Source organism: Bacillus rossius, chromosome 2 (genome assembly GCF_032445375.1).
Source record: "Bacillus rossius redtenbacheri isolate Brsri chromosome 2, Brsri_v3, whole genome shotgun sequence".
NCBI classification, from domain to species: domain Eukaryota; kingdom Metazoa; phylum Arthropoda; class Insecta; order Phasmatodea; family Bacillidae; genus Bacillus; species Bacillus rossius.
In genome coordinates, this window is record NC_086331.1 from 1,453,100 (window position 1) to 1,470,537 (window position 17,438).

Consider the following 17,438-nt stretch of genomic DNA (forward strand, 5'->3'; position numbering starts at 1 on the left):
TAAAGGAATAAAAGGAATGAAAAAGTATTGTAATACACTGCGCTTGCTTTCACGCACGTAATCCACTTCTTTGAGGACTACTTCCACTGTTAGAACCACGGCCTGGGTCGCGCGGACAGATATGCTTCTAGACGCGTGTTGCGGGCGGACTGCTCTATAGCGGGGCCGGCGAGCACAATGCTGTGCGGATCAGCCAGAGATAACAGCGCGCGACCTGTCGCGTAGGCGACCATCGACCCTATTGTTGCGCCGTCCTCTGTGCGGGCAGCGCAATCCGCTCTTGAAACCAGCGCAGACTCGCCTCTCGCCATATAATACACGGAGACACGAAGAAATGTATTTCCAAGGTTTCAGAACTGCTTTGAAACCCCCGAGGGGATTTCAATCCCTTCCCCCAATTTATCCGCAAGCAGTTCCATTCGTAAAATTACTTACTCAAAACTTCATTGATTTTACCCTTTCGCCGAATTATTTTTAAAAACTAGTACAATTGGTTTAATTTTACACAATTTTTTTTTCTAGAAAACCATATTGTGCTACAGGATTCGGTAAAAATACACGAATGTTTTATCTTTTATTACAAAAAGTAAAATGTTAAAACTACAAATTAGGATGCACAGATGAAATGACACATATATCAAAGGTTAACTCAATGAGTGTTTGGTTATTTTTGCCAGTACACTCTACTTGTAGGCACAACCATAGGTCATTGTAAATGTGCAAAATAATTCTGAGAGTAAATTTTGCTCCTACCACGGAACTGCAAAATACATAATCATTTCGTCATTTTAACGAAAATAGAACATTATTTTACATTAGGTTACAAAAGTGATATTCCAATTACATAAGAATTAACAGTGTGCACGGTGTTGAGTTAAGACGGAAGTCTAGCAACCAACAGGTCAAGAAGTCGATACTCTTTCCACTCCCTCAGTTGTTAGAAATGCCTAACAGTATAATTACGGGTGATAAATTTAATATTACTCCAAAATACTCATTGCTCAATAACAGCTATAAGCTACAAAAATATTTTTGGATGTAATACAAGTTAACATGTCCATTTTTTTTGTAAATCATTTCATCGATGCTGTTTAACTTACAGCAGCATGCATATAGGTATATGCACATTGATATACCACAAAGTAAAAATACATAAACAGCTATGACATAATTACCAAATCATGGCACTTGTACTTTTACATGTTTGAAACTATTTTTACTTGAGTACAAGACTAAAAATACATCAACACTTGTAGGTGTAAAATTACACTAACGTCGGTGGAGACTCTGCTGGCACTTACATTTTGTGTAAAATTACAATTTATTTTGCAGTGTAATCACCGCCCAAAACACTTCGACACACACACTCCCCTGGTTCTATGTGTGGTACTCTGCTTGAACCAGGCAACCACGTGGGAAACACACAAGCAGCCGAGCTTGAACCAGGAAACCACGTGGGAAACACACAAGCAGCCGAGCTTGAACCAGTAAACCACGTGGGAAACACACAAGCAGCCGTGCTTGAACCAGCTGTAGTTTGGCTTCACCCGCCATATAAGAGATCTTCTATATTCTTCTCCTAGAACCTTTTCCCTAGTTAAATATATCATTTTTCGTGCCAATAATTCTGATCCAATCCTTTCAATGTGTTTCGCATTAATCAGAACTAAATTTGAATACTGTTCAATCATCTGGAATAATATAAAGAATAATGAGAGGAACAAAATTAAATGTATATGGAAAAATGAATAAAATAATTAATTCTAAGAACCTTTCAAATCCAAGTTTTATTCTTCTTTCTGATCGCAGAACTTAATTAGTTGCTCTTTTTATTTAAAACTTTACAATCACAAAATCAAATGCAATTAAATTCTGGACAATACTGGTTTACGTGTACCTCAATTTAATTGTCGGTTTCTATCTTCCTTGAGTAGTACCATCCATATGAACATTGCCATAATTTATAGATTAGTCACAAACTTTAATAAACAAACCTGCAGTTTAGTTAAGTAGGCTATTAAATCTGCCTTATTGTTATTCATTATTCTGTTTTTATTCTGTAGTTGCATTTTGGTTTGTAATCTTTCTATGAAAGTTTGGTTGGTGTTTAACTAATTAATCTATTTATCAGTGTTTTTAGTCGGTTGTCTCTTTTGTGTTGTGCGTTTGAATTCTGTGTTTATTTTTTGCGCCTTCTCCTTGAATCTCGTACTGTTGGTAGACATTTTACAAATACAATAAAATAAATAATTGCCACGCTATTAGTTTTTATCCACGATAATTTATACCGATGTTTCACAGAGGCCGTGTCCGAACTCAAGTAAAGCAGTTGTGTACTTGCGACCTTGCGTACTTCACTCGCCCTTGTTGTGTACTTGACTGACACGGACGGGTCCAACGCCTAGCTTCGAACAGTATTAGCAGTCGAACAGGTTGCTTGCAGTGTTTCTTCAAACAACTAACTTTTGTGGAATAACAATGTTAAATTGAAATTTGTGTTTTTTATACTTCATTAATTTCGCATAAATATACATTGTTTCGTAGTTACGATCGGTATGTATTGACGTGAATTTGTTGAAGCTTCTTTGCAAACATGTTAATATATTTATTTTTTATTCAATTTATTTAAACCAGTTAACCATTATGTACACATTTATTTAAAGGTATTTTGATTACTTGAATGTTGCGTAAATTAAACTTTTTTTTTAAATCTCGAAGTACGCGAGATGTAGCTACGCAGATTCGGTTACTTGCATACTTGCATACTTGAATTAAAGTTTGGACAGCTCTTGTGATGTCACTTTCGGGTAAAAGTACATATAAGTATATACTCCAGGCGAATTCGGACACGGCCCGTATAAGCATTTCATTTTGTGTTCCGTAGCAAATTTTGTTGCTAGAAATAGGCTATGCTACTTGTGAGATGTCAGGCAAATGCCCGTAATTAAAATTTGGTCAGACTAATGGCTTCAATGTTACTGAAAAGAAGTTCTATTTTTTAAAAGAATAGTATGGTAGCGAATAAGTTAAAATGATTACATTGTAATTCTTAAGCTGGCTTAGCAAGCAGTAACGTGCCCACCAATCAGTGTGTAAATATTTAAAAGAAACTATTTTATTCAAAACTGATGAATATTTTTTAAGTTTTTGATTATGAGAATTTACAATCAACAAAATTGATTTTGTTGCGTTAGACAATTTATTGGTAATGACTGCGGAATGGTTTTTAATTGATTGCGAAAATTGATACTGTCAATAGTCATTTCATCAGAGAGTAAATGTGTAGCTTGTACTTAATATTTTGTTTGCATCTGCATGAACGTTTTTAAGATCTTTATTGACAAAAAGTTTTGTAGTCGCTGCAAAACTTTTTGTTTTTGTGTTATAACGTGAACGTTGTGCAGAGTGAGAAAACACCCACCAAGCTATATATATATATATATATATATATATATATATATATATATATATATATATATATAACTTACATACATTTTTAAAACTTAAAATACTTTCCACGCCATGCCCATCCCAAGACTCGCATGTTCATGGATGAAAGTTTAAATTTCCGCACTACGATGTTAGAGCATCTAGTATTGTAGTTTAATGCTTCAAGACTCATCAAATTTTTGAAGTACAGTATTGTTCTCTACAGATTATTGTTACGCATTGAACCAGCTATTTTAACATTATAACTTTACAAATTATGTATTAAGGAAGTAGCTCTATGTACCCAAAACTGAAAATAGTATAGCGTATAGGCTAATGCCTGAAAACCAATAACAAGCTGAAATTTGTCTCAGGTTTTAAGTAACAATGAAATAAATTACGGAATGCATTGTGGGTGGAATGGTAATGCCCTGATATACTCTACTGGTTCAAGAAAACGTTTTCCACGTACCCCAATTTCAAAATTCCGGTTTTGATGCAGTCGTAAATCGAATCCAGATTCCTTTAAGTGGCGGGGAGTGTTCTGTCCACTCAACCACAATGGCCCTTTCGAGGCTATTGTTAGGACAGACGAAACTTACAACTGCCGCCAAAACTGTCTGGTGCCAAGCCATGCAATCGTTGAACACAAAACAAACGCGTTAACAAAACATGGGGAAGGAACGCTTGTGATAAAAATACCTTCTATTTACATACTCCCAGCCATTGCTTGGGTGAAAGTTTTAAAGTGTTTAAAGGAGAGAGATTCAACTGTTATGTATTATGGGGGAATTAAAAATAACCCGAAGATAAAATAAAAAATACACATTACTAGAGACTGTAGAAATACGTGGGTTCAGTGACCTCCAGGATAGACTCCACAGTTCTGTGGATCCTCGGGCAAATGCCATCTGTTCATTGGCTGCTCACACGAGCGATGTCCCGACTGGATTGCTTGTGATTCGATACTTCTTTGCTTGACGATTTCCTATTGGCTCAGAGTCCTCCACATGTTATATGGGCCAATTGCAGAAGCAGTCCAAATTATTTGCATTTTAGCCTATCGCGAACTGAAACCGCGAATTTTTCCGGTCTATACACATCATTTGTTCTTCTTATTATATTACTCCACTATTTATTCATTCACATTGAAAGGTAAAACAATCAGAATGAAAGGTATTGTGAAATATGATATATATTCTAGTTGTGCCAAAAAAAATCATGGGCTGTTAAAGGAGTCACATAAATTCGTCTACAACAGCGATCTTCATGGGGGAATTGTGAGTGCGGTATCTTGTACGGAGGGGTGAAAGGAGTGTGGTTGGAAGAAGGGAGTGGGGTGGAGGGTTAGGTAACTTTCTATGAATAAAGGTTTGAGTCAAATTTTAAAGATCAATGTGTATTATCCTCTAAAAATTAGTTCATACTTTTCGAAGCTATATATATATAGGTGCGTTATTAAAAACATGATAAAAGAGAATTATCTCGACGCGCGAGCAACATTCAATGAAAATTTCACACGAAAGAAAAAAGTTACATATAAATATAAATTATTAGTGTACTTTTGAATCTTATACTTTAAAATTTGTATTGAATACAAATCCATATAATTAAAAACATTTAATAATGTGAGACGTGTCAGTGGTAGAAATTGTGTTTATAAACTTTTTCAAGTGGAGCTTGCTTCGTTGTGACCAGCTTGATGCTTGTAGCCACGGCTAGAGCAGCGCTGTCTCAATCGCCAGAAAGTCAGGGCTGTCTGTGTTGCATCGCCTGCCCTCCAGAAGTGTACTACCCTCCACTCTGCCAGTACGACTATGTCAAGTGTCTTACTTTGTTCACAGGGCTTCGTTGTGACCAGCTTGATGCTTGTAGCCACGGCTAGAGCAGCGCTGTCTCAATCGCCAGAAAGTCAGGGCTGTCTGTGTTGCATCGCCTGCCCTCCAGAAGTGTACTACCCTCCACTCTGCCAGTACGACTATGTCAAGTGTCTTACTTTGTTCACAGGGCTTCGTTGTGACCAGCTTGATGCTTGTAGCCACGGCTAGAGCAGCGCTGTCTCAATCGCCAGAAAGTCAGGGCTGTCTGTGTTGCATCGCCTGCCCTCCAGAAGTGTACTACCCTCCACTCTGCCAGTACGACTATGTCAAGTGTCTTACTTTGTTCACAGGGCTTCGTTGTGACCAGCTTGATGCTTGTAGCCACGGCTAGAGCAGCGCTGTCTCAATCGCCAGAAAGTCAGGGCTGTCTGTGTTGCATCGCCTGCCCTCCAGAAGTGTACTACCCTCCACTCTGCCAGTACGACTATGTCAAGTGTCTTACTTTGTTCACAGGGCTTCGTTGTGACCAGCTTGATGCTTGTAGCCACGGCTAGAGCAGCGCTGTCTCAATCGCCAGAAAGTCAGGGCTGTCTGTGTTGCATCGCCTGCCCTCCAGAAGTGTACTACCCTCCACTCTGCCAGTACGACTATGTCAAGTGTCTTACTTTGTTCACAGGGCTTCGTTGTGACCAGCTTGATGCTTGTAGCCACGGCTAGAGCAGCGCTGTCTCAATCGCCAGGAAGTCAGGGCTGTCTGTGTTGCATTGCCTGCCCTCCAGAAGTGTACTACCCTCCACTCTGCCAGTACGACTACGCAGATTGCAGTCCATGTCAGTGCTCCAAGTACTGCACTGGATACTCCAATGGCTTTCCCTACGCTTACTCTGCAGAGGAAGACACCAAATGTAATACACAAGGCATCTATTATCGGGATGTGTATTACAACCCTTGCATTGCACACCGATACAAATGCGACGATTATGCTCTGAGGAGGCAAAACGAAGCTCCAGTGAATACTGCCATGTCCAGAGACTGGTTCAACGTAAACTTGCCACAAGAGTACACGCCCTTCATTTGTCAGAAACGAGTGGTGATAATCGTCCCTGGAAGCACGTCTCGGGAAGTAAACAACAATCCCATTGTGTCGACCACGTCTGAAGCGCGCTCGACAACCAGTGTCAGCTCCCAAGGTCACGTCGTTCCGGCTGCAGGTAATGCTGAGAGCAGCACTGGCGATGCAAAAACTACATCGAAAATCGCCCTCGAAACGCAAAGCACCGCAGAAAGCAGCGCAGAGGTGGCAAGAAGTGGCAACAACGACGACCACGATGCAAGCGAATCTGCACTCATGCCAGTTCTGTTGATTCCCAACAGACTCGTCGACATTCCGCAGCAAGATTCGCCTGCCCAGATCCCACTCGGCGCGGCCAGAAGAATGAAGAAATACATTCCTGTTCCAAGAGCCGCAGCGACCAACTTAATTCGTGTTCTTCATCAACAACGAAACACATAATACACTAAGAACTAGAAACACCAAGCAAGAACTCTATCAGGTTGTATATTATTAATATTGGTTAATTAAGTTCATGTCAAATCCTAAACAATTGCTCTACTGAGGGACTCTCTTGAATAAAAAGCATGAACATATTTTTCAATGCATAAATGTTAAAATCTGGCATAATAATGGCATACGTACAGCAATCCTCAGCAATTATTTGGTTAGTTAGATTCACGTGTTAGAAATGTATATTATAAGTCACGCAGTAAGGCGTTAAAAATAGATTTTGATAGGCTGTTAGGTTTAAGGACACGTCAAAAATTATTTTTTTTGGGAGAAATATTTTATTCCATGGGTCAATACATATCGTATATGGTATATGTGTCTCTTTTGGTATCTGCATAGTTCTTTCTGCATATCCAAGACCGGTGACAAACTTCGATATTAATGACAAAATTATTAATATAGACCTACTAACATTTCCTTGGTCTTTCGATGGCATTTTTAGGAATTTATTTTCTCGTACAAAAGTTGTAAGTATTTGTTAATTTTCACGTATAACACATATAATGTTTTTTAATATTTTTAAATTTACATAAAATAATTTAATTAAAAATATAAATAACATCTGTTTGGGAAAAATAACAAATTTAACAAGCAAACTGAAGGATAATTACTTAAATAACAAAACAAAGACCAAAACTACCAGACACAGTCCGGGTACAATAGATCGCAGCGTTTTACTTCATCTTTAGCGAAGTCGTGAAGGCCAATGTTTCGCGTCTCCAGCCTGAAATCCACAACACACATGAGACGTGAACAGTAACTACAAAACACATGAAATTGAATGAATTTTAAGTAAATATATTGGAAAATAATTTCTCTGTACTTCAGGAATATGCTGACGATTATTTACGACTCTGTTGTTAAAGTGTAAAATAGAATTATGTGTGTTATTTGTTTATCTTGTTTTTAAAATTATTTTGTAGCCAGCATGTCTATTGTTAACGTTTATAATAATATCATTAATTTTATTTCTAAATAAATACTGAATACACTGTAGCAAAAGAAAAAAAACTGAAATGTATTTAATTTTTATTAATATTGGTTATGGCTGAAGAAATGATTTTATATCCTTGAAATGGAATAATATATTTTTTTAAATTATGTTAATGATGGAATAATAGGGGTAATTATTTAAAACATGACCCGCCTGATGGCCTTGGGGGGATGCCGATAGAGCCCAAAGGCTCTGATTGCTGGAGACACATTGTTACACGGATTCATTTCACTCCAAGCTAGACTTAACTTGGCTATACGTAATCAAACCTCTTTTTGTTCGATAACAAGGTCACATCACTCAATGGCTTTTACGTGAGTGGGTGACCACTTTTGCACACGCCTTGTTATTAACGGGCTCAAGGTCTTTAAAAGCATGTGAAGAGCGTTACAGTGCTTCAGGCAAATTCACTAGAGACTGATACCAAATACCTGACAGCTCCAACCTGGCGTTGTGGACACATCAGCCCGATAGATGGCAGACGGTATGCCCAGATTGAACAATGTGTATGTTTAATATAGAAAAAACCTATTTTAACCATTATACTTAATAATGAAGGAAAAACACAACTGATTCAAGTAATACCAGATAAATTAATGTATAATTAAAAATATATATATTGTATGAACTATTTTGCTGGTCACACCTCTAACCACAAGGTTGTTTTTCAGCCTCTCACCTGTGTTGTTAGTATAGAGCTGTGACATTGCCTCCAAGTCTAGTGTGCTACCCAATGAACCCGAAATATTCGTAGCTCTACTGATAGCATTTCAAACTTGCTGCCGCTAAATACAAGAAGCATGCGAGTTTGAATCAAGACCACTAGTCTCCACAAGTCCAGTTTTATACAAGCTGGCTATGTAGCTTGCGTAAAGCTCGAAATAAGGTTACAACGGTAAGTAAACGTGGCAGAAGTGAAATATTGCGTGTGCAAGTAGTTGTCATAATCAGGAAGGGGGGGGGGGGGGGGCTGAATTGTATCCCCTTGGAAAGGGTACCTTTCAGACTTATGGTGGCTGTAGTGTAGCTGGGTAGGAACTGGAAAGGTACCCTTTCCGATTTCTTAAAATGTTTCGGTTTTAATGCAAATACGCACTGGAAAGGTATCCCCTCGGAAAGGGTACCTTTCAGGATTTTCTGTACAATGGCACAGCAGAAAATAAACTGGAAAGGTACCCTTTCCGATTTCTTAAAATGCATATTATTTTCTGCTTTAAAATCCTGAAAGTTATCCCCTTGGAAACATATCCCAAAATGGTTGTGCTTTCTCATAAAATCCTGAAATATATCCCCTCTGGAAACATATCCCAAAATGGCTGCCAGACAAGTGATATATCGATACAGGCCAGGTGAAAGAATGGCATGAAGTAAACACATCAGTAAAAAGACCTTATCTGAAATTTTACATTTGATAAATGTTAATTTATTAGCTCCCTATAATGTTTAATAAAGGTTAGGTTAGGTTAGATTAGGTTAGGTTAGGTTAGGTAAGGTTAGGTAAGGTTAGGTATTCTGTGGACACTCCTTACCAGTGCCACCTAGTATGAAACTGAGGAACTAGGTGCTTGTATCGATACATTAGTTGTCTGGCAGCCATTTGAGATATGTTTCCAGAGGGGATAACTTTCAGGATTTTAAAGCAGAAAATAATATGCATTTTAAGAAATCGGAAAGATTACCTTTCCAGTTTATTTTCTGCTGTGTCATTGTACAGAAAATCCTGAAAGGTACCCTTTCTGAGGGGATACCTTTCTAGTGCATATTTGCATTAAAACCGAAAATTTTTAAGAAATCGGAAAGGGTACCTTTCCAGTTTCTACCCAGCTACACTATAGCCACAATAAGTCTGAAAGGTACCCTTTCCAAGGAGATACAATTCTGTCGTCCCATCATGAAGGTTAAGCACGACGCGATGCCACGTGGCGCGGGTGAATGTCTCAGCGAGGTGACTTCACCTGAACAGCCTGGTGGCGTAGCTGAGCGCCGGCTGACTGGCGTTCAGTTGCTTGAGTTCGCACAGCAGCCTTCTCTTGCACGAACCGTTCCCGGCGTCGCTCGCCTGGTTCTCCGTGTAGCTGGAGCCGATGCTGCTGGACAGAGCAACAGAACAGCCGTGACGGCTATCAGCTGTTTACGTCTCATTGGTTTGGAGGTTACTAGATACAGATCCAGTGTGGAGCTGTAAACTGTAGGAGGATGGGGAGGTGTGAACAAGAGTATACCAAGAAGAACCCACCAGCTCATGGCAACGTCCACAACGCTTCCCACTTCTAAAGAAACCCGGATGTGAGCCAGCCGGGAATCAAACCCGAACCCTTTTTTGTGGGAGGAGTGTAAGCTTAGTTCATTGGCAATATTTATTTCCAACAAGCCCACTAATAATCAAAATAGTTAATAAAACTAATTATTAACTAATTTGTGATGCTTATAACTTGAACAGTTTTGTGACAGTGACAACTGTATGTTACATGGAACCTACAAATGTACAGCGATGCCTTACCCAGGACTCGAACCCAGAGCCCCTCGCACAGAGAGCCGACGTGCTTCACACTGCGCTACGGAGTCAACACTCATATACTGTGCAGGTCTCTCCCATTAGTGCGACCTACCTGATGTATCAGTGGTTTAAACCCCTGGAAGATGAGCCAAGTGTCCTGGGTTCGATTAAATCCAGGGTCGTGGAATTTCCTTCCCGTACCCAGGACTGGTTGTTGAGTTTTCCCAACACTTTAATACTGCAGAAGGCCATACATAACCACTGCAGACTCATCCTGCTCCCATCGCGAAGTTACCAGAGGTCTCCGCGCTCGGACACACGTGTCAAGGACTCATCACATTCTACATCATCAATCATTACTAGGGACTGGACAAGTTCGCTGGATTCTACAGTGCTCTGAATACTCCCGCAAATGTCACCTATTCATTGGCTGCTCACGTGAGTGATGTCTCTACTGGTTGCTTGTGATTCCATACTTCTTTCGTTCAAGATTTCCCATTAGCTCAGAGTCCTCCACATGTAATACGAGTCAATTGCAGAAGAATGCCAAAGGCCCATCGCTAAATGAAACTGCGAATTTTTCTCATCATTAATTAATTATAGACCCGAGATTAATAGTGTATTATTTCCTCTCCAGACTAGTCTGAAATGAACTTTACATGATCCAATACAGTGAGCCCACTGTTCGCCAACAAGGTCAGAGTATTTTAAACATTTGCGCTGAATTGCACTTGATTGGCTCACAATTCTTCTCTCTAATTATTAGAGACTGTAAAAATTCGCTGTTTCAATAACTTCTAGGATGGACTCCACAGTCTTAAGCGCACTTGGGCAAGAGTCCTCGGCTCATGGATAGTTCACTTAAAAGATTTCTCATCGGGGTTGCCGGTGATGCGATACTTGTACTGATACTTTTTCTCATTAGCTCCAAATCCTTCACGTGCACTGTGAACAAATCCCAGAAGCAGGTCAAAGGTAAACATGTTTGAATTCTATCCTTACACGAAATTAATCAACGAATTTTTCCGATCTGTACAGGATTATTTATTACTCATGGTGGCCGGAAACTGTAAGGCAATCATCAAAGTAGAGCAATCGTATTTGTGGTTCAAGTCTACATTAGTTCCGGTCCAGGCTAGACTGCACTGAATTTTACTTGATACAATACCCTTTTATTATTATCTGCCAACAATTTCAGGGAGTTTTAAACATTTTTAGTGGGCTGCACTTCACTGGGTCCAATTTCATCACCCGGTTTGTTACTGGCTAATGGTCGTCGAAACCTGTGAAGGGGTTCGTGGTGCAAGTGTACCACTGGTGCTCACCCGTCGGCGACGCGCGCGGCAAGGCGCACCTCCTGCTCGAGGGAGCGGCCCTTGCGGTCCGGGAAGTCGTGCGGATAGTGGTGCGGCGGTGGTGGCAGCGCGGGGCAGGAGCACTTGGGGTGGCCGTAGTAGAAGAATACCCAGGCTCCCAGCGCCACTAGCACCGCCACGAACACCACCTTGGCCTTGATGGTGAGCAGCGCCAGGTAGTGCCAGAAGTGGTCCTGGTGCCCCACGTGGTGGTGGTGGTTCTCTGCGGCGAGTACATAACACACAGCTGCGCACTCGGAGGACCTCCATCGCCCCGCGCGCTCAGGCGAGCATCGCGTGCTCGTTGGCTGCTGACTTGCGAGTCTTTGAGGGTCTTCCATCGACCCAGAAGCCCCCAGATTAACTGCGAGTCAACAGCAGAAGAAACATAAAAGGTATAATTATTTAAATTCAAGAATACCACGAAGGGAATTCGCGAATTTTTCTGGTCTCCAGCCATGGTCTGCAGTTAGGTTCACGATTAGTTCGCTGATTAAAGTCCTCTTTGGTCGATGACGACGTCACACAATTTGGTGTATTACTTACACGTGATTGGGTGACAGCTTTCCAAGCTTTCAGAGCTTGTTCACGTCCACATTCGTAGTCTGGAGTCATAATTATAGTCGTTGTACAAGGTTTATTTTAAATGTGGTCTTAAAGGAAATGACCATGTAAAATTAAAGTAATTTGTAAACTGTTCACTTAATAGATTTCCAGTATTAACTGCGCATATTAATGAGCATAATAAAACCAAATAAATTCCCATTGTTGAAGTTTCGATTATATTTTACATGGATTAATAGAATGTATTCTTGTATAAAACATTAATCAATACTTTTTTTATGCTCCAATTTTCGTAAGCGTGACAAGAAATATTCAGTATTCTTTCCGAAAACGTATTTCATGTATGCAAAAACACATTTACATTTTTACTCAATTTACAATGTTTTTCTTTGTAGTATTACAAACTATTTCTTGGCAACTGGTTCAGAAAAGAATATTTTTTAAAGTACAAACAATTTCTCATGTAGTTGCAGTCATCATGGTAAATTATCAGTTAATAATTCCAATTATTTACATACTAAATCCTGTTATAAATCATCAGGTTGTGAACATGTATAAAAGCTTGTGAAGATATGATTTTTTTTACTGTCATGGAAAAAATTATGGATTAATAATTTGATACTGAATTTGTAGCAAAAAAATGGAAAAATCTTAGAGGCGCGGAGTAATATCCCTTTAGTCTGTCGTACACCGGTTCTGACTGACAACATAGAGTGAGGTCACTGGGGCAGGTTGGTCAGGTGTATTATATAGCAAGGAGGATGAATACCTGTAGGTCTCTGCAGGATGTGCAGAGCATATTACTTGATGGTGTTTTTAAGACATGAAAACATTCAGCAAGTACGTACAATTCTATTTCATTGTTGACATCAAAATACTTATCTGATTCAGTTAGTTAGCATTGTTTTCCCATAATTCCATGACATAAGGATGTGTATTATCCTTTTCAACGCCTTCTTGCAATGAAAGTAGACACTTAGCAATCGTCCAAGTGTTCAGATTGGCTGGAATGCACTGTTATTCGTTCATTCATCCTCGACACACGACGTAGTCATAGACTATCAGGAAGACTCTTGTATTGCGCGCATTAAGCCAGCATTAGCTAATGATTGCCAGCAGAACTATAAAAATCATATGCTGAAAAACATTCAAATGCATTTGGTTCAGAAAAAATGCTTCAACAATTTTATTAAAACTATTTCATGAAAAAATGTTGATTTGTCGCAGAACATATTAAGTTGCTAGAGTTATGGAATTATATATATATATATATATATATATATATATATAAAGCTTTGGAAGTCGGACAAACTAAGCTAAACTAGAATTTTAAATTCGAAAACGTATTATATACGTCCGCCACAATACAAGACTTTGAAAATTTAATTAGCAATTAAGCCTTTCCCCTTTTGGGTTCAAAAATGTTCTATTGCGAACCTCGCCCGCACCGTTTGTTTTCATGTTTAATCCATGGATGCGGCTCTACTAGGCAAGCCTTACGATTCACTGAGCCCGGATAAGACCCCCCCCCCCCCCCCCATACAAACATACAGATGGAGCATAAGGTCTGATTCTTGAAAAGGTGGGTGAAGCCAAAAGGGGAGGGGATTTCAGTGTACTACACGTACCAATATGGCGGCCTTTTGTTTACAAATTTACCAGTTGAACCAGTGTTGGAAGTTAAATTGGATAAAAATGTCAACTCATAACGTATGACGGCTGACGCTCCATCTGTATCCTTTTTCTAATCTCTGCCGAAACTTCACTATTTTCGAGTATTTTAAATGTTGCTGTCCTAACCTTACCGAACTACGATCACCCAGTGGAGGGGGGATGAAGACAGTTTTATGCAAGAATGTTATTCAGGTGACACGCCTAACCTAACCTAAATGTTCACTTCTAGAATAGCAACAAAAGAAAACCCGCAGACGCCCGACCACGGGCTATTTGGGCGACGCTACTCACTGTGGCCGCTGACCTTCTTCATGAGCGACGTGAGGCCGTAGTCGTCGTAGTCGTCGTCCTGGGCGCCGGCCGCGAGCGTAGCGCACAACACCAGCGCCACCAGCGCTACCGTCGCTCTGCCACCCATGGCGCTGCTTTCTCGGCGCCGGCCGGGCTTATATCCGCGGGCCACCGCAAACAGCGCGCTTTCTCTCGCCGCGCTTCAGCCGTCCGCTAGGTGGAGGCCTTCATACACAGCTGCATGGGTCGCATGCATTAGCTATTATCTATTATCAGGCAAACTAACCAGTGGAAATTCTTTCACTCCATTTTGGTAGCTACATTTTTTGTGGCGTGGCAGACCAGAAAAGTTTGCATCTCCTGCTCATTCATGCGTATCTTGACCGTCCTATTACAAAACAGTATTAAGTGTGCTTCGGAAGGCATGAGATTTTGAATTACAACTTAAATAAATTTAAAAAAATAATTTTCTTTCTACTTAAATTAAGTGGGCTGGCTGGCAGCTTGGCGGGAAACGACTAAAGTCGCCCCCGAAACAACCAGTGCCACCCAATGAAATGCGGACAGCAATGTACAAGCCCCCAACCCCCCCGCATGGTAGACTCTTTTCTACTCTGTCCAACTCTTCTTCCAGATCCATCCTTGCCTCCTGCTTGATATTAATGCATGAAATTTGCATCCCGCATGTCGAAGGCCAGGGTTTTCCCTGTGTCTATGCAGGTTTCACCTGGGCCCAACATATCTAGTTTTAGTATAGAATAGTCAGTGAGGGGAGTTAGTCATGGCGCCAATCGCTGCCATGGCTAGCCAATCCCCCTCCTAGCACACGATGCATGCTACCCCTCCTGCATGATTAGAGCTTATGGGCTTCGGCCTGAGACGCACTTAGTCTGCCTCCCTAACCCGGAACCCTCCCCAACACACTAAGTTTTAATTTAGGTTAAAAAAATCAAATGAATTTTACTAAGTAATTAGTCGTCAAGTAATTAAATTAACATTTCTAACTAGAACCTCTATCCCGAGTTTATTTGCAAGTAGTTATGAGCCCACATGACAGATAGCGTAACATGTCGCACTTCTGTATCCCGCTCCTTGCTCTATGCCCCGGCCGCGGGTACTTACGGTCTCTGAAGTGCTTCCCTCTAGCCCCATTAGTTTCATTGCAATAATTAGGTATGCGACCTTATTGGTATGCGACCACACCCCAGCAATTATTGCAATGCAATAATTTTGCTGCAGCAACAAAATTCGTGGTCGTTGAGCTTCATTCAATTAAAAGTTATTCAGACGCTAAGTGTTATACCTTAATTATTTCTCTATTATGCACACTAACACTTCTGTCCAACCCCAGCTTCCAAGACGTATACCAGCCTCGGTAAGCACCTCACGCCATCAGCGCCGGAGATGTTTTCAGCGCAGCTGAATTCTGACTCATTATAACATTTCCTGATTTTACATGTGATATTTAATGAATTCGTAATGTTACAATTAGTTGTTTATAAAAGACTTTTTCTAATAAACATGCCCTAATTTAGTTGTTTTTTTATGAACTTAGAAGGAATTTCTTTGTCAATCCTAGCATGCACTGAAATCATGAATTCGTTTGATGTAGAGTTTCGGACTAACCGTTTGCATGTAGCCACGACTTGAGAATCTTTCTGTGAAGCACATCATTCGCTAATCAATAAATATTAGGTTTTCCCCAAAACCGTGCAATACTCAAGTTTCTATGATTTTTGGAAAACATAGTGATAATTTTCATGAAAAAATACAAAAAAATAAACAGTTTTAATACTAAGGCTACATACGAGCTGTTAATCAAAAACTGTATACTACATGATTTAATGTTTCAGTAATGTAAGGATGGACAAAAAAAACTGTATACTACATGATTTAATGCCTCAGTGCATAAAATTATTGACAAAAATTTGCCTTTGAGTTATAAAAAACAATTAAATGAGGACTTGTTTAGTAAAAAAAATCATAAACTGTTTAATATGGTTATATTCTGAATTTATTTTGAAAATCACTTGACAAAAATCATAGAAGCTAAAGAACTGAGGTAACAACACCTTTAAGGGGAAAGACCTTCAGAATCCGCGTTGTTTCCTGGTCGCAGGTACGGCTGCACGCAAGTGTGCAGATCCAAGTGGAGGTCGTGTGTTCATTGGCGGGTCGCAGCCTGATGTCCGAGTTGCTGCGGCCTGGTTGGTGCGATGTAAGGGAAGCCTTCATTTCACAGGCGAGAGAGCCACACCCGAAGTTCCCCGAAGTTCATGCTCGCTTTATTTCCGTTCTATCTCATTGTATAAACCGGTGTGGCATTAAATTTTGCGGTCGATTAGGATAGGTTAGTTAAATTATAAATACTTTAAAACATTGTGGATGGTTGGTTATATTAGGTAAGTATAGCTACATTAAAAATACTGTAAAATCATTTTATGGTTGCTTAGCAAATAACTTTTTAATATGTAGATATCCAGCGCTAGGAAACCGTTTACATGATTTCACAGTATCTTTAATGTAGCTATCCTAACCAAAGCAACCGTCCACAATGTTTTAAAGTATTTATAACGTAGCTAATCAAACCTTTCACAATGAACAAAAAAAAACCGAAGATGCACGATCGGGTGTTTGGCTCTCTGGTCTGTGATGTAAGACACGCGCGCGGGTAGCCAGCGACTCGCGAGGTCGTGCTGGTGAATGTGTTAGTACACCGCCTTGCGTCCCAGCCACAGTTTTGGTCGACGGTAGGCTCAGCCATTGCTGCGCCCAGCGCCCAGAGGGCTTATTATCTAGAACAAAAGAAGGCATAAATTTGAAGAATCAATCTTTAATTCCTTTAGGTTTATCTAATGTTCTAATGTTTTGTTGTTATTTAATATTCGCTAGTGATATTGAAATTTAATTGTTATTTTGTTCTATTTGTGAGTACTTTTCGTATTTCTTAGCTAATGTTTTTATTAAGCTTATCTCGTACGTGCTTACTTATTGATAGAGACAGGAAAAATTCGCGGATTAATTTCGCGATATGCTAAAATGCAAATAATCGTATCTTTATGCAACTTCTGCTATTGGTTCAATGTTAACCTGGAGGACTGTGGGCCAATTATAGTCCCTCAGTCAGAGCAGTATCGAATCACGAGTCTCCCAGTTGAGACGCCTCACGAGTCAGTAGCCAATGAACAGGCGACGTTTGTCCGAGTATGCACAGGATCGTGGAGTCTATCCTGGAGGTCATTGAACCCGC

General features: G+C 40.0%; 1 protein-coding gene across 1 annotated transcript; it reads right to left on the minus strand.

The window, feature by feature from the left end:
• Positions 1-7,086: 7,086 nt before the first annotated feature.
• Positions 7,087-14,315, minus strand: LOC134529896 (uncharacterized). Its single transcript, XM_063364454.1, has 4 exons — positions 14,189-14,315; positions 11,630-11,882; positions 9,763-9,894; positions 7,087-7,537 (listed from the first exon to the last, which is right to left on the minus strand). The coding sequence occupies exons 1-4, from the start codon at positions 14,313-14,315 to the stop codon at positions 7,450-7,452; spliced, it is 600 nt and encodes a 199-aa protein (XP_063220524.1). The 3' UTR covers positions 7,087-7,449.
• Between the last annotated feature and the right edge of the window lie 3,123 nt (positions 14,316-17,438).

Coding starts and splice junctions, on each gene's coding strand:
- LOC134529896 (XM_063364454.1), bottom strand. CDS start 14,315: ATGGGTGGCAGAGCGACGGTAGCGCTGGTGGCGCTGGTGTTGTGCGCT. Junction 11,883..14,188: donor GAAGAAGGTCAGCGGCCACA/GTGAGTAGCGTC, acceptor TACTCGCCGCAG/AGAACCACCACCACCACGTG. Junction 9,895..11,629: donor GCCGCGCGCGTCGCCGACGG/GTGAGCACCAGT, acceptor TCTGTCCAGCAG/CATCGGCTCCAGCTACACGG.